The sequence below is a fragment of the Aegilops tauschii genome, chromosome 4, assembly GCF_002575655.3.
Source record: "Aegilops tauschii subsp. strangulata cultivar AL8/78 chromosome 4, Aet v6.0, whole genome shotgun sequence".
Taxonomy (NCBI): domain Eukaryota; kingdom Viridiplantae; phylum Streptophyta; class Magnoliopsida; order Poales; family Poaceae; genus Aegilops; species Aegilops tauschii.
The window spans coordinates 26841740-26867430 of record NC_053038.3 but is presented as its reverse complement, the minus strand read 5'-3'; the positions used below and the strand labels follow the sequence as shown (position 1 = coordinate 26867430).

General features: G+C 46.4%; 2 protein-coding genes across 2 annotated transcripts; both read right to left on the bottom strand.

The window, feature by feature from the left end:
• Positions 1-13020: 13020 nt before the first annotated feature.
• LOC141021628 (uncharacterized) lies at positions 13021-17343 on the bottom strand. Its single transcript, XM_073497471.1, has 5 exons — positions 16419-17343; positions 15942-16199; positions 15477-15842; positions 14733-15113; positions 13021-13826 (listed from the first exon to the last, which is right to left on the bottom strand). The coding sequence occupies exons 1-5, from the start codon at positions 17341-17343 to the stop codon at positions 13021-13023; spliced, it is 2736 nt and encodes a 911-aa protein (XP_073353572.1).
• An 857-nt stretch (positions 17344-18200) lies between these two features.
• Positions 18201-25182, bottom strand: LOC109747588 (threonine dehydratase 1 biosynthetic, chloroplastic). The gene is made up of 9 exons (XM_020306622.3): positions 24532-25182; positions 22528-22707; positions 22164-22433; positions 21705-21911; positions 20871-21119; positions 20721-20794; positions 20447-20564; positions 18910-19044; positions 18201-18666 (listed from the first exon to the last, which is right to left on the bottom strand). The coding sequence occupies exons 1-9, from the start codon at positions 25165-25167 to the stop codon at positions 18511-18513; spliced, it is 2025 nt and encodes a 674-aa protein (XP_020162211.2). The 5' UTR covers positions 25168-25182; the 3' UTR covers positions 18201-18510.
• Positions 25183-25691: the final 509 nt, after the last annotated feature.

Below are 25691 nucleotides of genomic sequence, written 5' to 3'. Positions count from 1 at the left end.
AGAGCAGATGCATTGTTTTGTTTAATTTCAAATGCAACTTGCCCAAAACAGCTACTCCTAGTTAGATTTGGAGTATATATCTAGAGTCAGATTTGAATGAAACTGGCTACTTCTGTCAATGTCAGAACTTTAAGTTTTAGTTATATATGTTATTCCTAATATGCTTGCTTCCCCTTATAATTTCAGTCATTTTGGCTACTTAGATGTTGGTTTAATTTGATTATATGTGGCATGTAGTTCATTTATTGTTAGCTGCAGTCCATAGATAAATAGCGTCTGGTTACCTTAATTCAAGTTCATTCTAAACAATACACAAATTTTCAATTTATATATAAAAAGACCCAAAATCCATAGATATATAGGAAACACTTACTATACACAACTCTTCGTCTCCCTAGTCAAAGGGTCGTGCACGACATTTCCTAATTTTAGATTCTCATTTCACATTTCACACAGGGGCCTCAAATTTCTGGAGACGGCCTTGGTTCTTTGCAGGGTTATGATGATATTTCCAAGGAAATATACTGACCCTGATGTGACAAAGGTGCCCATTTTCTCTTTCTTAAACATTTTTACATTCTTTCTTTAGTTCCAATTTCACATTGCTGGTGTTTCATGCCATATTCATGAGATCCTGCTCACATGCCTTATGATTGAGGAACTTGATTAGTATTTCTGCCACTGTCCTATCTTAGTAAACTCTTTGTTTTTTTAGTATAGCTAAAAAACAAAGTAAATCTACTATATCCTGGTATTCTAGAGTTCCAGTGCTTCATGGAAGTTACTCCGTGTCCTGCTTTAGCTTGCAAACCTGATGCTCTGTTGTCTGTTCTCATTTCTAAGTTTGAAATATTTCAAACTTTGTTGCCTATTCTCACTTCTAGAATTTTGATGCAGGGTTGTTTGGACCTGGGAATTTTAATTTTGGGTTGATGAGTTCATTTGGCTGACCTACAATATGGACATGGGATTGGCTGTGTGGTTTGATGATGTTGCACTGGTTGGTGCCATCTTATGAGCATGGTGATAATACTAAGATATTGGTTGTGTTATTTTGGTTGGTACTATCTTATAAACATGTGGTGTAATGATACTGCCGGGACAAAGTTGATGAAATCATGTGTTGTTTGTTCATTCTGTGTTATTTCGAGATCCTGTGGTGTAATGATACTGTTGTGTTGTTTTAAGAATTATATTATTATTATCATTATGTTCCCATGTGCTTTAAATTGTGCGAGTGGGTTGGACCGTTTAGAGAAAATGGTTGGCCCAATTAATGATGGAATGAATAAATGGGTTGTACATTGCCTCAGCCAAGAACAAACATTAACAGGCTGGTTTGGTGGGCTTGGCCCATGGTTGTGCCCCAAAATTAAACCTGGAATTGGGTCGAATTAATGGGCTTGGGCTATAGTCGTGGCCCAAAAGTAAATCTGAGAATGGGCTAATTATTGGGCTCAACCCATTAAAACAACTGATTTCTATTGATCCTACATGGCGTCCACGTCATCGCATGTGCCATGTGGACATCGCCATGTTGGCTTGCCACATCAGATCCTACGTGTTCCTGGCTGACTAGTAATGACCATAATTTTGGTCATAGATTTATTGACAAAAATTTAGGTCATGGGCGGCCATGACTAAAATTCCAGAGAAGGTCATGTTTGTTTGTTCTTGACGGCCAACTGTTGACCTTCTGAATTTGGTCAGAAAAAGGTCAATAAACGAGAAAAATGACGAATCAACGACCAAAATGGGGAGTCATAATTGACCGTATTTCTTGTAGTGTCACCCGCCATGCCGAAAAGGGCCAGAAGTTGTCGGAAGGGAGCTTGAGGTCGAAACGGAGCGGAGTGGAATGGCTAGGGTTTGGCGGATGGGGACGAATATATGTGGGATCAGGGTGACCCAGCATGGGCCGGATCCGACGTGGCGGACGCGCCCGGGCCTCCTCGTACACATGTGCCCCAGATTTGGGTTGATGAAGGATGCAGGTCAGTCCGGCCGTTTAGGGCCGGTATGAGATGTCCGTTGTCGATTTTCTTTAACCGAGCCGTCCGCCCGGACGCATAGGGAGGATTTGGGAAGCCCGGCTATAGAGGCTCTTATATCCATACTCCTTGCCAGGAATAACCGTGACGCCAACACACTAAGAGCAACTCTAGCAGACCCCGCAAAAAGGCCCGACCCGCAAAATAACTGCCAAAATGTGGGTCTGCGCAGAAAATCCTGCCCGAACAGACCCCGCAAACGCGGCCGGCCTGCAAAATATTTTGAGGGGCGCGGCAAAATCTCGGCCCCAACCCGCGAATACGCGGGTTTCCCCCTCGCCCATGCGGTGCCCCGCATCACAGAGAAGCGGTTGGCGGGAGGGACATTTCAGCCCGCGTGCCTTTCCCCGCCTCCTTCCGCCGCCGCCCGCCTTTGCTTCCGCTCGTCCGCCGCCGACGATTCTGGCCAAATCTGCGGGCGGAATCGCGCCGCAAGGCCGTCCCCCACCCTCCAGCGCCGATACACTGCACCAACGCCCCCGGATCCGGCGAGAAGAGCCACCCCCTCGTCGTTGTCGCCGCCGGGGATCGACCACCGTCGGGCCCGCCCCTCGTCGCCGCCCGGGATCACCCGCCGCATCCGCCGCCAGTTAGTGTTTGTTTTGTGATATTTGCGAGCGGTATGCATAGTTGATTAACGTGCCTGTATGCATGTAGATGGAATTGAGCCCGTGCGAGAAGTTCTTGCTCTCCGATTCGTCCGATTCAGACGACTCAGATGTTGAGACCATGCTTGCGACCTTTTGGCAGCATACATTAGTGATGGCACTTGCCGTGAAGGAGCACGAAGATGAGAACCGGAAGAGGTGGCGAGGATCGACCGTCGGGCGTCTTTGCATTCCACGGAATCGTCGTCTTGGGAACGAGATGTTGATGCAAGACTACTTCGCAGAGAATCCAACATATCCACCGCACCTCTTCCGGAGAAGGTACCGAATGCGTCGATCCCTCTTTGTGAAAATTGTTCAAGCCTGCGAGGCAAATTGCCGGTATTTCAGGAGGTTCTCATTGAGCACCATTGGCAAAGGGCTGGACAATGACTCATTTTTGTATTCATTTGTATTTGTATTCATGACAAGTTTTTGTTGGAGATCGTAGCAGAATTTAAAAATTTCCTACGCATCACCAAGATCCATCTATGGAGTATACTAGCAACGAGGGGAAAGGAGTGCATCTACATACCCTTGTAGATCGCGAGCGGAAGCGTTCCAATGAACGAGGTTGATGGAGTCGTACTCGCCGTGATCCAAATCACCGATGACCGAGTGCCGAACGGACGGCACCTCCGCGTTCAACACACGTACGAAGCAGCGACGTCTCCTCCTTCTTGATCCATTAAGGGGGAAGGAGAGGTTGATGGAGATCCAGCAGCACGACGGCGTGGTGGTGGATGTAGCGGGATCTCGGCAGGGCTTCGCCAAGCTTCTGCGAGAGGGAGAGGTGTTACAGGGGAGGAGGGAGGCGCCAAAGGCTGTAGTATTGCTGCCCTCCCTCCCCCCTTTATATAGGCCCCCTGGGAGGGGGGGCCGGCCAAGAACCCATCTATGGGGGGGGCGGCCAAGGGGGGGAAACTTCCCCCCAAGTCAAGTGGGGCGCCCCCCCACCCTAGGGTTTCCAACCCTAGGCGCAGGGGGGAGGCCCATGGGGGGCGCCCCAGCCCATTAAGGGCTGGTTCCCTTCCCACTTCATCCCATGGGGCCCTCCGGGATAGGTGGCCCCACCCGGTGGACCCCCGGGACCCTTCCGGTGGTCCCGGTACAATACCGATAACCCCCGACACTTTCCCGGTAGCCGAAACTGGACTTCCTATATATAATTCTTCACCTCCGGACCATTCCGGAACTCCTCGTGACGTCCGGGATCTCATCCGGGACTCCGAAACTATTTCAGGTTTCCGCATACTCATATCTCTACAACCCTAGCGTCACCGAACCTTAAGTGTGTAGACCCTACGGGTTCGGGAGACATGCAGACATGACCGAGACGCCTCTCCGGTCAATAACCAACAGCGGGATCTGGATACCCATGTTGGCTCCCACATGTTCCACGATGATCTCATCGGATGAACCACGATGTCGAGGATTCAATCAATCCCGTATACAATTCCCTTTGTCAATCGGTATGTTACTTGCCCGAGATTCGATCGTCGGTATCCCAATACCTTGTTCAATCTCGTTACTGGCAAGTCTCTTTACTCGTACCGCAATGCATGATCCCGTGACTAACTCCTTAGTCACATTGAGCTCATTATGATGATGCATTACCGACTGGGCCCAGAGATACCTCTCCGTCATACGGAGTGACAAATCCCAGTCTCGATCCGTGCCAACTCAACAGACACTTTCGGAGATACCCGTAGTGTACCTTTATAGTCACCCAGTTACGTTGTGATGTTTGGCACACCCAAAGTACTCCTACGGTATCCGGGAGTTGCACGATCTCATGGTCTAAGGAGAAGATACTTGACATTGGAAAAGCTCTAGCAAACGAACTACACGATCTTTGAGCTATGCTTAGGATTGGGTCTTGTCCATCACATCATTCTCCTAATGATGTGATCCCGTTATCAATGACATCCAATGTCCATAGTCAGGAAACCATGACTATCTGTTGATCAACGAGCTAGTCAACTAGAGGCTTACTAGGGACGCGTTGTGGTCTATGTATTCACACATGTATTACGATTTCCGGATAACACAATTATAGCATGAACAATAGACAATTACCATGAACAAAGAAATATAATAATAACCATTTTATTATTGCCTCTAGGGCATATTTCCAATAGTCTCCCACTTGCACTAGAGTCAATAATCTAGTTACATTGTGATGAATCGAACACCCATTGCGTCCTGGTGTTGATCATGTTTTGCTCTAGGGAGAGTTTTAGTCAACGGATCTGCTACATTTAGGTCCGTATGTACTTTACAAATATCTATATCTCCATTTTGAACACTTTCACGAATGGAGTTGAAGCGACGCTTGATATGCCTGGTCTTCCTGTGAAATCTGGGCTCCTTCGCAAGGGCAATAGCTCCAGTGTTGTCACAGAAGAGAGTCATCCGGCCCGACGCATTGGGAATCACCCCTAGGTCGGTAATGAACTCCTTCATCCAGACTGCTTCCTGTGCTGCCTCCGAGGCTGCCATGTACTCCGCTTCACATGTAGATCCCGCCACGACGCTTTGCTTGCAACTGCACCAGCTTACTGCTCCTCCATTCAAAATATACACGTATCCGGTTTGTGACTTCGAGTCATCCAGATCTGTGTCGAAGCTAGCGTCGACGTAACCCTTTACGACGAGCTCTTCGTCACCTCCATAAACGAGAAACATATCCTTAGTCCTCTTCAGGTACTTCAGGATATTCTTGACCGCTGTCCAATGTTCCATGCCGGGATTACTTTGGTACCTTCCTACCAAACTTACGGCAAGGTTTACATCAGGTCTGGTACACAGCATGTCATACATAATAGACCCTATGGCCGAGGCATAGGGGATGACACTCATCTTTTCTCTATCTTCTGCCGTGGTCGGGCATTGAGCCGTGCTCAATTGCACACCTTGCAATACAGGCAAGAACCCCTTCTTGGACTGATCCATATTGAACTTCTTCAATATCTTGTCAAGGTACGTACTCTGTGAAAGACCAATGAGGCGTCTTGATCTATCTCTATAGATCTTGATGCCTAATATATAAGTAGCTTCTCCAAGGTCCTTCATTGAAAAACACTTATTCAAATAGGCCTTAATACTTTCCAAGAATTCTATATCATTTCCCATCAATAGTACGTCATCCACATATAATATGAGAAATGCTACAGAGCTCCCACTCACTTTCTTGTAAACACAGGCTTCTCCATAAGTCTATGTAAACCCAAATGCTTTGATCATCTCATCAAAGCGAATGTTCCAACTCCGAGATGCTTGCACCAGCCCATAGATTGAGCGCTGGAGCTTTCATACTTTGTCAGCATTCTTAGGATCGACAAAACCTTCCGGCTGCATCATATACAATTCTTCCTTAAGGAATGCCGTTTTGACGTCCATTTGCCATATCTCATAATCATAGAATGCGGCAATTGCTAACATGATTCGGACGGACTTCAGCTTCGCTACGGGTGAGAAAGTCTCATCGTAGTCAACCCCTTGAACTTGTCGATAACCCTTAGCGACAAGTCGAGCCTTATAGATGGTGACATTACCATCCGCGTCAGTCTTCTTCTTAAAGATCCATTTGTTTTCTATGGCTCGCCGATCATCGGGCAAGTCAGTCAAAGTCCATACTTCGTTTTCATACATGGATCCTATCTCGGATTTCATGGCTTCTAGCCATTTGTTGGAATCCGGGCCCGCCATCGCTTCTTCATAGTTCGAAGGTTCACCGTTGTCTAACAACATGATTTCCAGGACAGGGTTGCCGTACCACTCTGGTGCAGAACGTGTCCTTGTGGACCTACGAAGTTCAGCAGTAACTTGATCCGAAGCTTCATGATCATCATCATTAACTTCCTCCCCAGTCGGTGTAGGCACCACAGGAACATCTTCCCGCGCTGCGCTACTTTCTGGTTCGGAAGGGGTGACTATCACCTCATCAAGTTCTACTTTCCTCCCACTCAATTCTTTCGAGAGAAACTCTTTCTCCAGAAAGGACCCGTTCTTGGCAACAAAGATCTTGCCTTCGGATCTGAGGTAGAAGGTATACCCAATAGTTTCCTTGGGGTATCCTATGAAGACGCATTTTTCCGACTTGGGTTCGAGCTTTTCAGGTTGAAGTTTCTTGACATAAGCATCGCATCCCCAAACTTTTAGAAACGACAGCTTAGGTTTCTTCCCAAACCATAATTCATACGGTGTCGTCTCACCGGATTTCGATGGAGCCCTATTTAAAGTGAATGCGGCAGTCTCTAAAGCATAGCCCCAAAATGAGAGCGGTAAATCGGTAAGAGACATCATAGATCGCACCATATCCAATAGAGTGCGATTACGACGTTCGGACACACCGTTTCGCTGAGGTGTTCCAGGCGGCGTGAGTTGTGAAACGATTCCACATTTCCTTAAGTGCGCACCAAATTCGTGACTTAAATATTCTCCACCACGATCTGATCGTAAGAATTTTATTTTTCTGTCACGTTGATTCTCAACCTCACTCTGAAATTCCTTGAACTTTTCAAAGGTTTCAGACTTGTGTTTCATTAGGTAGACATACCCATATCTACTTAAGTCATCAGTGAGAGTGAGAACATAACGATATCCTCCGCGAGCCTCAACACTCATTGGACCGCACACATCGGTATGTATGATTTCCAATAAGTTGGTTGCTCGCTCCATTGTTCCGGAGAACGGAGTCTTGGTCATCTTATCCATGAGGCATGGTTCGCACGTGTCAAATGATTCGTAATCAAGAGACTCCAAAAGTCCATCTGCATGGAGCTTCTTCATGTGCTTGACACCAATGTGACCAAGGCGGCAGTGCCACAAGTATGTGGGACTATGTTATCAACTTTACATCTTTTGGTATTCACACTATGAATATGTGTAACATCACGTTCAAGATTCATCAAGAATAAACCATTGACCAGCGGGGCATGACCATAAAACATATCTCTCCTATAAATAGAACAACCATTATTCTCGGATTTAAATGAGTAGCCATCTCGAATTAAACGAGATCCAGATACAATGTTCATGCTCAAAGCTGGCACTAAATAACAATTATTGAGGTTTAAAACTAATCCCGTAGGTAGATGCAGAGGTAGCGTGCCGACGGCGATCACATCGACCTTGGAACCATTCCCAACGCGCATCGTCACCTCGTCCTTTGCCAGTCTCCGTTTATTCTGCAGTTCCTGTTTTGAGTTACAAATATGAGCAACCGCACCGGTATCAAATACCCAGGAGCTACTACAAGTACTGGTAAGGTACACATCAATTACTTGTATATCACATATACCTTCGGTGTTGCCGGCCTTCTTGTCCGCTAAGTATTTGGGGCAGTTCCGCTTCCAGTGACCACTTCCCTTGCAATAAAAGCACTCAGTCTCAGGCTTGGGTCCATTCTTCGACTTCTTCCCGGCAACTGGCTTACCGGGCGCGGCAACTCCCTTGCCGTCCTTCTTGAAGTTCTTTTTACCCTTGCCCTTCTTGAACTTAGTGGTTTTATTCACCATCAACACTTGATGTTCCTTTCTGATCTCCACCTCCGCTGATTTCAGCATTGAATATACCTCAGGAATGGTCTTTTCCATCCCCTGCATATTGAAGTTCATCACAAAGCTCTTGTAGCTTGGTGGAAGTGACTGAAGGATTCTGTCAATGACCGCGTCATCCGGGAGATTAACTCCCAGCTGAGACAAGCGGTTGTGTAACCCAGACATTCTGAGTATGTGCTCACTAACAGAACTATTTTCCTCCATTTTACAGCTGAAGAACTTGTCGGAGACTTCATATCTCTCGACCCGGGCATGAGCTTGGAAAACCATTTTCAGCTCTTCGAACATCTCATATGCTCCATGTTTCTCAAAACGCTTTTGGAGACCCGGTTCTAAGCTGTAAAGCATGCCGCACTGAACGAGGGAGTAATCATCAGCACGCTGCTACCAAGTGTTCATAACGTCTTGGTTCTCTGGGATTGGTGCTTCACCTAGCGGTGCTTCTAGGACATAATCTTTCTTGGCAGCTATGAGGATGATCCTCAGGTTCCGGACCCAGTCCGTATAGTTGCTGCCATCATCTTTCAGCTTGGTTTTCTCTAGGAACGCGTTGAAGTTGAGGACAACGTGGGCCATTTGATCTACAAGACATATTGTAAAGATTTTAGACTAAGTTCATGATAATTAAGTTCATATAATCAAATTATTCAATGAACTCTCACTCAGATAGACATCCCTCTAGTCATCTAAGTGAAACATGATCCGAGTTAACTAGGCCGTGTCCGATCATCACGTGAGACGGACTAGTCAAGATCGGTGAACATCTCCATGTTGATCGTATCTTCTATACGACTCATGCTCGACCTTTCGGTCCTCCGTGTTCCGAGGCCATGTCTGTACATGCTAGGCTCGTCAAGTCAACCTAAGTGCATTGCGTGTGTTCCGAGGCCATGTCTGTACATGCTAGGCTCGTCAACACCCGTTGTATGCGAATGTTAGAATCTATCACACCCGATCATCACGTGGTGCTTCGAAACAACGAACCTTCGCAACGGTGCACAGTTAGGGGGAACACTTTCTTGAAATTATTATAAGGGATCATCTTACTTACTACCGTCGTTCTAAGCAAATAAGATGCAAAACATGATAAACATCACATGCAATCAAATAGTGACATGATATGGCCAATATCATTATGCTCCTTTGATCTCCATCTTCGGGGCACCATGATCATCTTCGTCACCGGCATGACACCATGATCTCCATCATCATGATCTCCATCATTGTGTCTTCATGAAGTTGTCACGCCAACGATTACTTCTACTTCTATGGCTAACGCGTTTAGCAACAAAGTCAAGTAATTTACATGGCGTTATTCAATGACACGCAGGTCATACAAAATAATAAAGACAACTCCTATGGCTCCTGCCGGTTGTCATACTCATCGACATGCAAGTCGTGATTCCTATTACAAGAATATGATCAATATCATACATCATATATATCATTCATCACATCTTCTGGCCATATCACATCACATAGCACATGCTGCAAAAACAAGTTAGACGTCCTCTAATTGTTGTTGCAAGTTTTTACGTGGCTTGTATAGGTTTCTAGCAAGAACGTTTCTTACCTACGTAAAACCACAACGTGATATGCCAATTTCTATTTACCCTTCATAAGGACCCTTTTCATCGAATCCGTTCCGACTAAAGTGGGAGAGACAGACACCCGCTAGCCACCTTATGCAACTAGTGCATGTCAGTCGGTGGAACCTGTCTCACGTAAGCGTACGTGTAAGGTCGGTCCGGGCCGCTTCATCCCACAATACCGCCGAAACAAGATAAGACTAGTAGCGGCAAGAATAATTGGCAACATCTACACCCACAACTGCTTTGTGTTCTACTCGTGCATAGTAACTATGCATAGGCCTGGCTCATGATGCCACTGTTGGAGATCGTAGCAGAATTTAAAAATTTCCTACGCATCACCAAGATCCATCTATGGAGTATACTAGCAACGAGGGGAAAGGAGTGCATCTACATACCCTTGTAGATCGCGAGCGGAAGCGTTCCAATGAACGAGGTTGATGGAGTCGTACTCGCCGTGATCCAAATCACCGATGACCGAGTGCCGAACGGACGGCACCTCCGCGTTCAACACACGTAAGGAGCAGCGACGTCTCCTCCTTCTTGATCCAGTAAGGGGGAAGGAGAGGTTGATGGAGATCCAGCAGCACGACGGCGTGGTGGTGGATGTAGCGGGATCTCGGCAGGGCTTCGCCAAGCTTCTGCGAGAGGGAGAGGTGTTGTAGGGGAGGAGGGAGGCGCCAAAGGCTGTAGTATTGCTGCCTTCCCTCCACCTCCCCTTTATATAGGCCCCCTGGGAGGGGGGGCGCCGGCCAAGAACCCATCTATGGGGGGGCGGCGGCCAAGGGGGGGGGACTTCCCCCCAAGTCAAGTGGGGCGCCCCCCCCACCCTAGGGTTTCCAACCCTAGGCGCAGGGGGGAGGCCCATGGGGGGCGCCCCAGCCCACTAAGGGCTGGTTCCCTTCCCACTTCAGCCCATGGGGCCCTCCGGGATAGGTGGCCCCACCCGGTGGACCCCCGGGACCCTTCCGGTGGTCCCGGTACAATACCGATAACCCCCGAAACTTTCGCGGTAGCCGAAACTGGACTTCCTATATATAATTCTTCACCTCCGGACCATTCCGGAACTCCTCGTGACGTCCGGGATCTCATCCGGGACTCCGAACAACTTTCGGGTTTCCGCATACTCATATCTCTACAACCCTAGCGTCACCGAACCTTAAGTGTGTAGACCCTACGGGTTCGGGAGACATGCAGACATGACCGAGACGCCTCTCCGGTCAATAACCAACAGTGGGATCTGGATACCCATGTTGGCTCCCACATGTTCCATGATGATCTCATCGGATGAACCACGATGTCGAGGATTCAATCAATCCCGTATACAATTCCCTTTGTCAATCGGTATATTACTTGCCCGAGATTCGATCGTCGGTATCCCAATACCTTGTTCAATCTCGTTACCGGCAAGTCTCTTTACTCGTACCGCAATGCATGATCCCGTGACTAACTCCTTAGTCACATTGAGCTCATTATGATGATGCATTACCGACTGGGCCCAGAGATACCTCTCCGTCATACGGAGTGACAAATCCCAGTCTCGATCCGTGCCAACTCAACAGACACTTTCGGAGATACCCGTAGTGTACCTTTATAGTCACCCAGTTACGTTGTGACGTTTGGCACACCCAAAGTACTCCTACGGTATCCGGGAGTTGCACGATCTCATGGTCTAAGGAGAAGATACTTGACATTGGAAAAGCTCTAGCAAACGAACTACACGATCTTTGAGCTATGCTTAGGATTGGGTCTTGTCCATCACATCATTCTCCTAATGATGTGATCCCGTTATCAATGACATCCAATGTCCATAGTCAGGAAACCATGACTATCTGTTGATCAACGAGCTAGTCAACTAGAGGCTTACTAGGGACACGTTGTGGTCTATGTATTCACACATGTATTATGATTTCCGGATAACACAATTATAGCATGAACAATAGACAATTACCATGAACAAAGAAATATAATAATAACCATTTTATTATTGCCTCTAGGGCATATTTCCAATAGTTTTGTATTGCATTATTTAAGTTTGCTTCGGTGATTTGAATAATTATTTGTAATGTGGATGATTGTTGTATTATGTTGGATTTGAATAATTATTTAGTTTGGTTTGGTTTGTTGTATTATGTTGGATTTGATATTTGCGGGCCGATGAGATGCGGGATGCAGCGGCGCAAAGAGCAGACCCCGCAAAGCCGACCCGTAAAAAAACATATTCCGCGAATATAATTTTATACGGGTCCGTTTGGAGGGTCTGCATCTGTGGCCGTCCGCGCCGGCCCGCAATGGCCGTTCCCCGCAAACTCCAAACGAGTTTTGCGGGCCGGCGGGATGCGGGGTCTGCTAGAGTTGCTCTAAGCCACCGAGGGATACATCCTCTGGCATTGTCAGCCTCATTCGAGGATACATTCTATTATGTCATCTTAAAGGCAACACTACTAAATTTCAAACCATGCAGGAGAGCTGCATGTAATCAACTAAGAAGGAGATTACAACACCAAAGACGGCATCACCATTACGATGCCACAGATGACATAATACCAGGACCACTACAATGAACCTTGCAACGCCACTGATGGCACGACCTTAAATCGCCGCAGATGGCACAACGAAAACCTCATCACCACAAACAAACAAGAACGACGGCTACAACCCACGACCAGAGATGAAACCCAAGTAACTCAGAGTAGAGCATGAAAGGCAAGCAGTGAGTGGCATAGAGCGGCGACTATCCATGGCAGGACCTGCAGCATCTATTCAGAACACGACCACAACCACGACTGGGAAGCACGCACCGCAGTGACAACAACCACCACCGGCACCATGGGAGCCAAACATGCTTGAACGAAGCACAAGCGCAAAGAAAAGACGATCACAGTGTCACACCCTCGCCGGTGAATGGGTCAGTTTGCCGGATTTGGGGTGGATTCGCCGGCGATCTCTCGATCTGAAATGGGGAATTGTCGAGAGAGAGAGAAGGTAGGAGACGATAGGCAGAGGAAGAGGATAACAGAGACAAAATAGATTCAAATTCAACTTCGATGCCTTGCTACAGACTCCACCTCGAGCTTATAACTGCGCTCGGTCGACTCGTACACGGCCCACGGCCCAGACAACCCCGGTACACCAGGCCCATGGCCCAACTACACTTAAATCTCGCGCCTTACTCCGCACTCTTCCATGTCTGTACCGATTGGGTCGCTTGCTTCACGCCAAGCGATAGCAACTGCATACTGACATTACCTTCCCCTTGAGAACCAGTTGGTCCCCAGGCTGGTGCATCTGGAAAACGCTTCTTGATCACTTCATAATCTTCCCGTGTAGCGCTCTCGTTGGAAAGAGTAGACCATCTGACGAGCACCTGCAAATAAGCTGCATTCCCTTTCTTGACTAACCTCCTGTCAATAATTTCCTCTGGCACCACCCCAGGCAGAGACAAATCCAACGGTTTTGGCAACACTGTAAAAACTGGTGTATGATCTGGGATGTGTGAATTGAGCTGAGAGACATGGAACACAGGGTGAACCTGACTGCCTTTTGGAAGCTCTAGCCGATACGCTGCCTGCCCAATTTTTTCCAGAATCTTGAAAGGACCGAAAAGCTTGAGCGCCAGCTTCGGGCATGGACGATTGATAACTAATGATTGCGCGTATGGTTGTAACTTCAAATAAACTTGCTCCCCCACTGCAAACTCTCGTGGTGATCTGTTCTTATCAGCGTAATGTTTGTACCTTGTCTGAGCTCTGTGCAGATGATCCTTCAGATTTGCCATATGCTCTGTCTGGGCATATATCCAACTCTGCACATCTGCATTAAGTGAAGTAACAGGTGCAGCTAACTGACCAATATTGGGCTCATGGCCGTACAATGCTTTGTATGGAGAACACCCCAAAGCAGAATGAAACGAAGAATTGTACCAAAACTCCGCTTGTGGCAACCAGCTGTTCCACTTTGCCGGGCAATCATGGACTGCACACCGAAGATACATCTCAAGACATTGATTTACACACTTTGTTTGACCATTTGTTTGAGGGTGGTATGCCGTACTCATTTGCAACTCTGTTCCCCAAACTCTGAATAATTCCTTCCAAAAAGCACTGGTAAAAAACTTGTCTCTGTTTGACACTATTGATAGTGGAAGCCCATGTAATCTCACCACAGTATTCATGAACGCTTTAGCAACCACAGCAGTAGTGAAAGGGTGTTTCAACGGTATGAAGTGGCTGACCTTAGAAAATCGATCGACCACCACTAAAATAGAACTGTATCCATCAGACTTAGGCAGCCCTTCAATGAAATCCATACTGATCGATTGCCAAGGTCCATCAGGAACAGGCAATGGTTGAAGCAGTCCTGGATACTTGCACAATTCATGCTTAGCTTGTTGACAAATAGCACATTGCTTGACTACATTTTCCACATCAGTTTTCATCCCTGGCCAACTGAATAACTGCTTGACTTTGAAATAAGTAGGTAACACCCCAGAATGTCCCCCAACTGGAGAAGCATGAAAGGCTCTAATTAGCTTGGTATGTAGCCCTGCATTAGCCCCAATCCACACTCTGTCATTGTGCTTCAACAACCCATTCTGAAGCTTGAACCCTGGACATGCATTCTCATCAACTGCCAATTTCTACAACATTTCTTGAGCTACTGGATCCACTGAATAAGAGTTCAGAACTTCTTGTATCCACACTGGTTGTGAAGTAGAGACAGCTTGAATAGGAAATAAGTGGGCTACCCTGGACAGAGCATCTGCCATAGTATTTTCTACCCCTTTCTTATATTGGGTAGTAAACTGCAGCCCAATTAACTTGGTCACAGCTTTTCTCTGTAAATCAGAAGTTAGCACTTGATCTCCTAAGTGACACAGACTTTGATGATCTGTCTTGATCACAAATGGCCCCCTGGATAAGTAAGTTCTCCATTTATCCACAGCCATCATAATAGCCTGAAATTCTTTCTCATATATGGACAGCTTCTGATTTTTAATTCCCAAAGCCTTGCTGTAAAAAGCAATTGGATGTCCTTCTTGAGTTAGAACAGCTCCAACACCAGAGTCGCAAGCATCTGTTTCCACACAAAAAGGCTTGTCAAAATTAGGGAGAGCTAGAACTGGAGTGGATGCCATGGCTTGCTTCAACTGCTCAAATGCAACTTGAGCCTCTGAAGTCCATGCAAAAGCTTGTTTCTTAAGGAGCAGTGTCAATGGTTTTGCAATAATCCCATAATTCTGCACAAACTTTCTGTAATATCCTGTTAAACCCAAAAATCCCCTTAATTCAGTGACACTTGTGGGCACATGCCATTCAACCATAGCTGATGTTTTGCTGGGATTAGTAGCCACACCTTCCACTGAGATAATGTGACCCAAGTACTCAAGAGACTGCTATGCAAAAGAACATTTGCTCTCCTTGACATAAAACTGATTTTCCCTGAGCACTTGAAGCACTTCCTTCAGATGCTTAATGTGATCTGCCAGAGTTTTGCTAAACACCATAATGTCATCCATAAAGGTCAACACACACTTTCTACCAGGGAACAAGCAGTTCATGACACACTGGAATGTACCAGGGGCAGTTGCCAGACCCATAGGAACTACTCTGAATTGAAACTAACCATGGTGTGTTTTAAAAGCAGTTTTATGCTCATCCTCTGGTAACATCCTGATTTGATGATATCCTGCCCCGAGATCCAGTTTAGAAAACCATTTAGTGCCAGCTAATTCATCCAACAATTCTTCCACCACTGGCATAGGAAATCTGCTCTTGATTTTGTCAAACACTGGCTGAATTAGGGCCACGGCCCATATGTCATTTCCTTTGTCCCACTTCACAAGTTGATCCACAGACATTTCCTGTAACTGGGTAGTTGGTTTAGAGATCACACCTTGTAACTTCACAGGTTTTCCTTGATCTTCAAACTGAATCCACTTTTCAGCCCAATGGCACTGCATAACTCCCCACTTCTCTAGCCAATCCATACCTAAAATAATGACATATCCACCCAGTTGTAACACTTCCATAGGACTAGTGAAATTATGGCCTTGCAACCACCAGGTGAGGTTGGACATTGTTTCGGTACATTGTAGTTGATCACCATTTGCCACCTTAACTGAAATTGGTGCAGGTAGGGCTTCAGGAGTAATTTTGATCCTCTCTAATAAAGCTTGGTCCACAAATGTATGGGTGCTGCCCGAATCCAAGAGAAGCACCACCCCCTGATTGCCAATCAGAGCTCTGAACTGAATGGTCTTTGGATGAGAAGCACCTGACAGGGCTTGCACTGAAATTGTTGCACATTCCTCTTGTGGTTCCTCAAGCAGGGCATCCAACAGTGCATCTGAAATAATTTCATGAGGGTCCACACATTTAGCAGCTTTCAACTGAGCATTAGTACCCCCTGTAGTGGAACAAACATGTCCTGGGGCGAATTTCTCCCCACAACTGTAACACAACCCATTAGCCCTCCTGTATTCTTTCAGCTATCTTGCTTTCCATAGTTCTCCTGGGGCAAAAGAATTTCTGCTATCCTGTTTATTGTGCTGCACTTTCTGATAACCAGTCTTGCCTCCTTTTGTTTTCAATAACAGTCGCTCTTGCACCATAGCATATAGTGCAGCCTTTTGCACATTAGCAGGCAGTTGCATCTCCACTGCTGCACGCAACTCCTCTTTCAAACCGAAAATGAACCGTGTGACCAATAACGTATCACTGAGAGCAGGTTCATATAACCTGATGTTATACACCAGTTGATAGAAATGGTTCTTATACTCCTCCACAGTACCCACCTGTTTCAGCATCATCAAATCCTGCAATAGGTCTCTGTGGACATTTACATCAAACTCCTCTGTCACTGCTTCGCAGAACTGCTGCCAATTCGGCCAGATTCCCATCTGCTTGTACGACTGAAACCAGTGCGCTGCATTGCCCACCAAATTCAGAGATGCAGAAGTGACTCGAAAATTTTCAGGAATGTTGTACAACAGGAAGAATGACTCGCATTGATCAAGCCATATACGCACCCCCGTTCCATCAAACTTGGGAAAATCCATCTTAGGCATCCAATTCCGTTTCCCAGTCGCATCATCACACAACACATGTTCACCCTGTTCTCCACTGGGATATGGATTTGTGGCAGGTACCTGGTTGTGGCGAATCTGACTATGCGGTGTTGATCCTGGAGCCGCACCGAGCAACCCCTCAGTCTGATTTGACGGTGGAGACGCACGAGGCGCTGGCCGCGTCGCCTCTGATGTCGCCACGCTCTGCTTGCCAGCCTGCACCTGCTCCTGCTGGACCTTGCCGAGGGTGTCGCAGGAGAGGTTGACCTTCACCGGAACCTGGTCCAGGCGCTGCGACTGCTCCTCTAGCTTCGCGTCGAGCGCCTCCAGACGCTGGCAAATCTCGGCCGCTCCGGCGAGCTTACTCTGCTCCGCCCGCATCGCGGCGAACTCCTTCAACATGCGCTCCTGGAACGCCTCCATCTCCACGGTGATGTGTCGCGTCTGCGCACTGGGCTTGAACTTGGCCGTGGTGCCTCCCTCTGAAGCAACCCACCTCAGGTCAGGGATTACATCGGTCGAACCCTAGGGTGATCGGAGACCGTCGCCTCGGAATTTGCCGGCTACGCTCTCGAGGTTGCGGAAGCGAGCCACGGATCGGAAGCTCTAATACCAGATTGTCACACCCTCGCCGGTGAACGGGTCAGTTCGCCGGATTTGGAGTGGATTCGCCGACGATCTCTCGATCTGAAATGGGGAATTGTCGAGAGAGAGAGAAGGTAGGAGATGACAGGCAGAGGAAGAGGATAACAAAGACATAATAGATTCAAATTCAACTTCGATGCCTTGCTACAGACTCCACCTCGAGCTTATAACTGCGCTCGGTCGACTCGTACACGGCCCACGGCCCACACAACCCCGGTACACCAGGCCCATGGCCCAACTACACTTAAATCTCGCGCCTTACTCCGCTCTCTTCCGTGCCTGTACCGATCAGGTCGCTTGCTTCACGCCAAGCGATAGCAGCTGCATACTGACACACAGAGACCGCCACACAGCCAAACCAAAACCGGACCGCCGAGCCAGCAGCCAAGAGAAGGGAAGATCCAAGGAAGGGGATCAACCCCAGCGACGGAGGCTACTAAATTTTCACCCAGACGAAAAATGATACAAAAGCTTTTCAGGACAACAATGCTTTTAAATGAAAATTTGCAAGATTCGCCTCGTAGCATACGCTACATCCATGTTTTTCCTTCAGGATTTTTTGAAAACTTTGGGAGGACTGCTAATGCAATAGACATAAAAATAAGGCATCAAATGATAACTAGGTGCGACGCAACTCTCAACAACATTTGATCTTGGATTGGATCATCACTATCCTTATCATTATTCATGAATTCTTGGTGCCTCACAAGCTTACAAAACGAGATTTGGCCCCACAGGCGCAGAGCAAATACACCACAAATTACTACAACAAATAACTTGTCGACGAATGGCACACTAACAGTTCTACACAAACAGGTACGACAAGGGTTTTATTCCAACATGAGAGAGCAAGCCACACGAACAATCCTACCTAGCATTGGGTCTTCTCCTTGGTAAGCCACACTAACCATCGGTTGGATTGGTGAGAGTCGGCCGCATCAGAGATCAGACCTTATTGGGGCTGCGCAAAAGGAGATGATAGATCTCGTTGTTCATCTCAGACATGTATTCGTACCCAAGATTGTCGGCACGACTCCTGAATTCATCAACATCCTCTGGTGGCACTTGTATGCCAACTAACACGTTTGCTCCGGTTTCGCCCTGCCAAAGATAATTAGCTCACTGAATTGCAGCTCTTGTGGACAGTCTAAAAAGGATAATTTTGCATTGTTTGGCTATACGCTACTGTAACAATCCGTGTATCCCAGTTTCATTTTCCATGGAAGATTTTCATCAATTTCTACTTTTGAAGGTAGGCGGCATATGATAATGTTGTTAGATCTATGAGATTTCATACAAGGCCACTATCATAAGAAGGCCGCTGACAGAACTAAAATAACATACCTGTGCACGGTAATGGAAAAGGCTGATGTTCCATCGGGGGCTCAGCGTATCCAAAAAATTCATAAGAGCACCTGGCCTTTCTGGGAAAATAAACCGGTAAACAAGTTCGTCTTTTACTTCTGACCTGCCTCCAATCTGAAAATAGATATTCAAGGAATGATAAGACAACGGCATACAGTACATCATTTTATTATAAAATGGCCAAAACGACATTAAAATAAATAGAATAGGCTCATTCAACTTTTCAAGGCGTACACAATCATTTCTGTGCCCTATATATCTTTTGATGTCAGAAGGGGAGCCTTGGCGCAGTTGTAAAGCTGTTGCCTTGTGACCATGAGGTCACGGGTTCAAGTCTTGGAAACAGCCTCTTGCAGAAATGCAGGGAAAGGCTGCGTACAAAAGACCCAAAGTGGTCGGACCCTTCCCCGGACCCTGCGCAAGCGGGAGCTACATGCACCGGGCTGCCCTTTATATATATCTTTTGATGTCAACATTTCTATTTGCAAAGCAACATCAAAACCACAACTCCTCGCAGGATTTTTATTCTTTCTTTCATGGAATATCTCAGCAGGATTTGAAGTACAGAAAGAAACAACGGATCAGATGTTCGATCTGTTGAATGCTTGCAGCACTGCACAATGACATACTTATTGCTACAGTAGTTTCATGCAAAAAGAATGCCATATAACTTATGTTCTGCAACTTTTCTTTACCCAACTTTTTAACTTAGAACTACAGACACGTCAAAGGAACTGTTGCAACAAACGCCTTTGAGTATATATGAAGAATATATACATAATTCTAGGAGTATGGCATTGTATACTTGTTCCTATTACTCATGATACACAAGGAACTGAGCCTAGCCAGGTTGGTGAGAAGTCTGTACAACCCCACCACCCAATTATGAGTCATCTTTGATGCGTAGGGTGCTTGTCACCTTCTTAATGTCAAAATACACGACCAAGTAAAGGAAAAATCTCTGTAGTGGCTTGCCCGGGCGAAGGACCTGGGAGCTCAGGTAGCTTAGAGCTGACCGGTGGAAGGTGGTTCAAGTCATCATGGTTCTGTTCTAGGATTTCTTTTCCTTGTACAGTTTTCTAGGTCATCTCCATTTTTTATTTTGTCATGCCCTGTACTAGGTGCTGTAAAGTTCATTTCCTTTCTTAATTCATTGAAGTGCAGTATCCCCTGCATGGTCACTAAAAAATTAGTGGGAAAAACGTAGTCTGCCCACAATAGACCCAGTTTTCCAGAACTGGCAGAGGCAGAGAAGAGCACAATAGTGAGAAGATGTTTAACAAGGACTAAATGAATGTAATAAAGTTTGCAACATTGTGCTCTATGATGGAAAGACAATAGAGTTGATTATATCCATTCAGCTCATCCTAGCATGTTGCAAATGGAATATTCATCAAGTAAACCTTGACATTACCATAATGTAACTGGTAGTAGTTACAACGTATCTGTCAACTGTACCAAAATAATGTGTTAATGGGATATGAGCCTATCACTATGGCAGAAAAATGTAACTTACAAAGTATCTTAGGTGGTCTTTTGCGAGATCATTGTCAGTAAGGTTCACAGTCTTAAGCTCTGATGATTCCATGCGTTCCACCATTGCTTTAAGCTCATGGTCAGTATAGATGCCAACACTGCAATACAGAAAAACCATATAGATTAGCCAGGAGAATGTTAAAAGTCACCGTCTCTATGTATGAGTATTCCTGTCCCATCAAGGTTCTAGAAAAAGTAATTGAGAATAATAAACCGGTACATAAACAAGATTATTGAAATTGTTGTCTGAGTACCTGTAAAGAACAAGGGCTTCTTTTCCGTTAGAATCATATCTGTATTTGAATTCAGTAATATTCATCCGGCCAACCTGCAGAACAATAAATCATAAGAAAAGAAACAGAATATAAACTATTATGTGTTGCTAGAAAAATCATGATGCATACCAGTTCTGCAAACTTTTTGAAGCTTCCCTGCTCCTCTGGCAAAAATGTAGCTAATACTGCCTCTCGTTTTCGACCAACATCAGCAAGCTCAGTTACTAATCTGAGTCTATCAAAGTTCATATTCGCACCACTACTTATTGCAACCACAGTTTCCCCTTTCAAACCGTAGTATTTGCAGTAAGCTTCAGCCCCTGCCAAGGCAAGGGCCCCAGCAGGTTCAAGGATATTCCTGTTCTCCTCAAACATATCCTGCACCCACGAAGAACAACATTTTCAGTATGAAAAACATTGTTAGTGCAGAACATCCGCAGCAATGTAGCATAAACAGTCCACAAGCATGATGGCAGTAAGATTGGAATAGAACAAACTGCAGTGTGAGAATTTCCAGCGTCCTACTTTTCAGCAATGTTAACAGGATACCTACGTGTAGTAAATAAAAAAATACATTGAATATCAATATCCACATCAAGAATGGAAAGCTCGTAAACTAGGTCACCTTCTCCACTAGAGTGATTAAAACATGCAACTTTAGAAAGTTCTGCTGGTGGATTATATGGACAGACCATTCGATCACAGAAAATCTATGTAAGAAAGTAGGAATTCTTTTTTTCTTGCGCATTGTATGCCAAGCTTTTATTCAAGTAAATTGAGCAGTTACAGACTTACAGTGACAAAAACAGGTCACTGTTCAGTAACACATACTCCCTCCGTAAAGAAATATAAGAGTGTTTAGATCACTAGAGTAGTTATCTAAATGCTCTTATATTTCTTTACAGAGGGAGTACATTTACATAATGAGACAGAGCAGACATAGAATAAATTGATCACTCTCACCTTTATTGAAGCACAAATAGCATCTCGGCTGACCAGGACAATGCCATCTATAAGTTCTTGACACAATCGAAATGTCTCCTCCCCTACAACTTTGACAGCTACACCATCAGCAAACCCTCCAACATGTTCTAAGACGACCCTCTGGCCATGACACAAGGACAATGCCATGGCATTTGCATCTGAGGGCTCTACTCCAATTATTTTCACCTGTACCAGAACTGTTGTAAACATACAAGAAAGTGACACCCTGAATACGAATATTGTACTCCAATGTAACCAAATGATGTATTGAGTTCAATCTGGAGAAGGGTTACAGTTAGGTGATCCGATGAAAAACAAATGAACCTCCAAAGTGCAGTTAAAACAAAGCCATTTACTTTTAAGGCATTTATGAAGAACGCAGGTGTCTTCTGAGATTTTTCATAGAAAAAGAAAATACTCCTGAGCTTGAAAGCTAACCTCAGGGCGGACTCGTTTCACATAGGCAGCAATGCCAGCAATTAATCCACCACCTCCCACAGGTACAAATATTGCATGTAATGGACCTTGCAATTGGCGAACAATTTCCATGCCAACAGTTCCTTGTCCAGCGATAATGTCGGGATGGTCAAAAGGAGGTATGAATGTGCGGCCTTCCTGCTCACACCGTAATTTTGCATATGACTGAGCTTCGTCATATGAGTCCCCCTTCAGAACGACTGTCGCACCCAATCTCTCCACTGATCGCCACTGGATTAAGTTATATGTTAGTAGCTGGTGATAATAACGTAAATACGCCATGTAAACTTCATATTTAAGGTAATGGCATCGAGAGATTGATAACCTTGATTTCTGGTGTGGTCACAGGCATTACAATAACAGCATCACAACCCAGTTTCCGGGCAGAAAGAGCAACTCCTTGAGCATGGTTTCCAGCAGAGGAGCAGATAACGCCGTTGTTCAACTGCTCTCGGGAGAGCTTTGCCATCATATTATATGCACCTCTCAACTTGAATGAAAATACCTATGCATGAAACAAACAAATTTACCTCGGTATTTCAATAGCCATTGACGAAGCGAGTAACAGCTACATGTGCAATAGAAAAAACATGAAAAAGTAGAAACTAAGCATTTGGCAAACAATAAAGCTAAGGGGAGGCCACTATTAACTACACAATATATCAAAAATATGCATGAGAGATAAAGTTTTCAGTTTGCACCTAGGATACCCTGCCCCTCTCTCTTATACCATTATGTCAATCGTAATAACACTAGATGATCTGATATATTAGATTAGGTGCAAACTTCCAGATGCCCTAAACTTGCCATTGTTCAACAAATTTTAATATTAAGCTCACAACAAAATATATTTTAAATGAGCAAAACTCAGTTGTAGATGAGACCAGAGATGGTATCCAGGTTAAATGCACTTTCAGAAGAATTCGTACACAGGTTCTGCTACAACAGTGGTTTGAGGCTTTAAGCTTGAAGCTACTGCTAGTAGTATTTCTGATGCAGAAGACTCTTTGCTACGGAAGTATGAAGAAACTGGTACTTACTCTTCCAGCTCTCTATATAAGATTATCAATTTCAGGGTTGTGCCTGTTTCTGTTCCAGATGTTTAGAAACTGTAAAATCCCCCTAGGATTCAGGTTCCTGTGGTTAATGTTCTCGAACAATATTATGACTAGGGACAACTTCAAAAGGAATGAAGAAACGCCCTGAATGTGTGCACTGTTCTGAAACTAAATCAGGGCACCACCTACTTTTTACTGTATTGTGCCTAGGTTAAGTTGGCAAGAAATAGCCACCATTACAGGCTACCAGTATTCAGATTTCTCACCTTTTTATCTGTGGCTACTCGCTGGTTATGTAACAACTAACAAGAGGTTTAAGATATTCAATGTCAATTCTGCAGCAGTTCTGTGTGTGTATGTGTGTGTGTGTTGGGTGGGGTGTGGGGGGGGGGGGGGGGGTCTGGAATTGCAGAAATAACAGTGTTTGACACTCAGCCCTGGATTATAATATGAAACAGGTGTGGAGGCTCATGGCAGTGACACTTAGGAACTGGAAGGCGTCCTTCAGAGATGGAGATGCAGAGGATTTGGATCAGCTGAGAATAATCCTGAAGATGGCAGAGTACTTGCTGTCAACTGGAGGTTAACAAGACCTACATAAGATACTTAGGAACCAATTTCTGCAAGCACTTCCTGAGAGGGCAATGTGGAGCAAAGCTCCCCTTCAAGGTACCTGTGCCACTATCTCTGGATGGTTGCAGTGCACACTGGCTGACGATCCTTCTTCGGCCTTTCAAGGTATGTATATGCCCAACTAATCCCAAATGGATAGTGGCCAAATAATCGAGGCAACGGTCACCAAACTAGCGGTCTGGTACTGCTGGACCTGAAGATATGGCTGGGGACCTGAAGCTGGGGGTGCTCGCTGCCTCTCCCCTGCAAGAGCAAGCGCCGGGACTGAAGACATGGGCGCTAAAGTGATTGGTCATGTTTTGACGTGGCAGGCCAGTGTACTTGAGACCTCTGACGCGGTGGTGCATTTCAAATCACAAAACACCACGCTAACCCCCTATCGAAATGACACTGTCCGAAACCTCCATTATTGTCGAGAAAGCATGACAACAACGCGTAAACGCCAAAGGCGAGCGAGGAATCTAAACAGTAAGCATCATAGGCAAAGGCAAAACCCCCGCAAAGCCCACGCCAATCGAAGCTCTACCAGGGTGCAACAATTCAGAGATTCGAAAATCTCCTCATGCAAACGATGACTGCCTACAAATGGGGACGCGTCATCTTCTATCCTAAGGTGGTGAGATTGATTAATTGATTACCGGCTGCAGGTCCTCGCGCTTGATGTGGAGGTTGACCCCGAGGCGGTCGGAGAGCTTGCCGGCGCGCTCGAGCGGGGTCTCGACGGCCACGTCGTAGACCTTGGAGGCGAGCACGGCCGTGAGGTACTCCATGGCGCCGGGCCCGTCGAGGCCGCCCTCCTCCGCCCCGCGGCCCGGCACGCCCACGAGCGACCCGCTGGCGCCCTGCAGCGACTCGGGCACCACCCGCATCAGCGGCGCGGGCGCCAGGGGCGCCAGGTCCGCCTTGAGGGGCGCCGCGGCCTCCGGGGACGACGCCGCCGCCGTCGTCGCGGCGGCGGCCACCCGCGAGGGCGGCCGGCGGGCGCCGCTGCGGGACGCGGGGAGGAAGGTGGACGGGGACGGGGAGGAGGAGGTGGCGGCGGCCGCCATTTTTTCCTCGGCGCGGCGCGCGGGTGGAGGGAGGGAATGGGGGAAGGTGGTTTCGGAGGAGCGCGTCACGGGGTCGCGGGATATGGTGATGTGGCCTGGGATGGGCAGGCGGACGTGCGTGGGTGGGGCCGGGGGAGATCGTGCCGTCGGCGTATGTGGGGGTGCAAGGGTGCCGCTTTTTGTTGGCGCTTCTGCCGTCCTTTTCGCGCTTGACGTTGGACCCATGCTGCCGCTGCTGCGCCATGTTTAACTCGAGCTCCAATTGAAAATGAACGGAGCTTGGATATTTTTCTTGGGCTTCATCTCGTTTCATTAGTTATTTAAAAGTAAATATTGTCGCCTTCAAAAAAATAAAAGTAATATTGTCAACTAAAGTTAATTTAAAGTAAAGTTTTCAAAAAAAAGGAAAGATTTGTCCTTATAAGAATTTCCTTAAAATAATAAGAATCACAAACCAATGCTTGAAGAAATCAATATCGTCTTCGTTCTGCATCCCACATCCATCGGTGGCACGCTGTGGGCAAAGATGAAATCCGGGGGGAGGGGGGCATGGCCCAGGTTGCCCCCCATGAAGCTCTGCCACTGTCACCGGCGATTGCGAACTGGATAGATCACCGTCCCGGAGAATCCAGCACCGAGGAGGGACAGAAGATAATCTCAACTTCGGCCAGACAGAGGAGGGGACGCAAACCTCACAAGTTCCCCGACGAAGCAGTATATGGCTGAGCTTCATCGCAAGGAGATGGGGA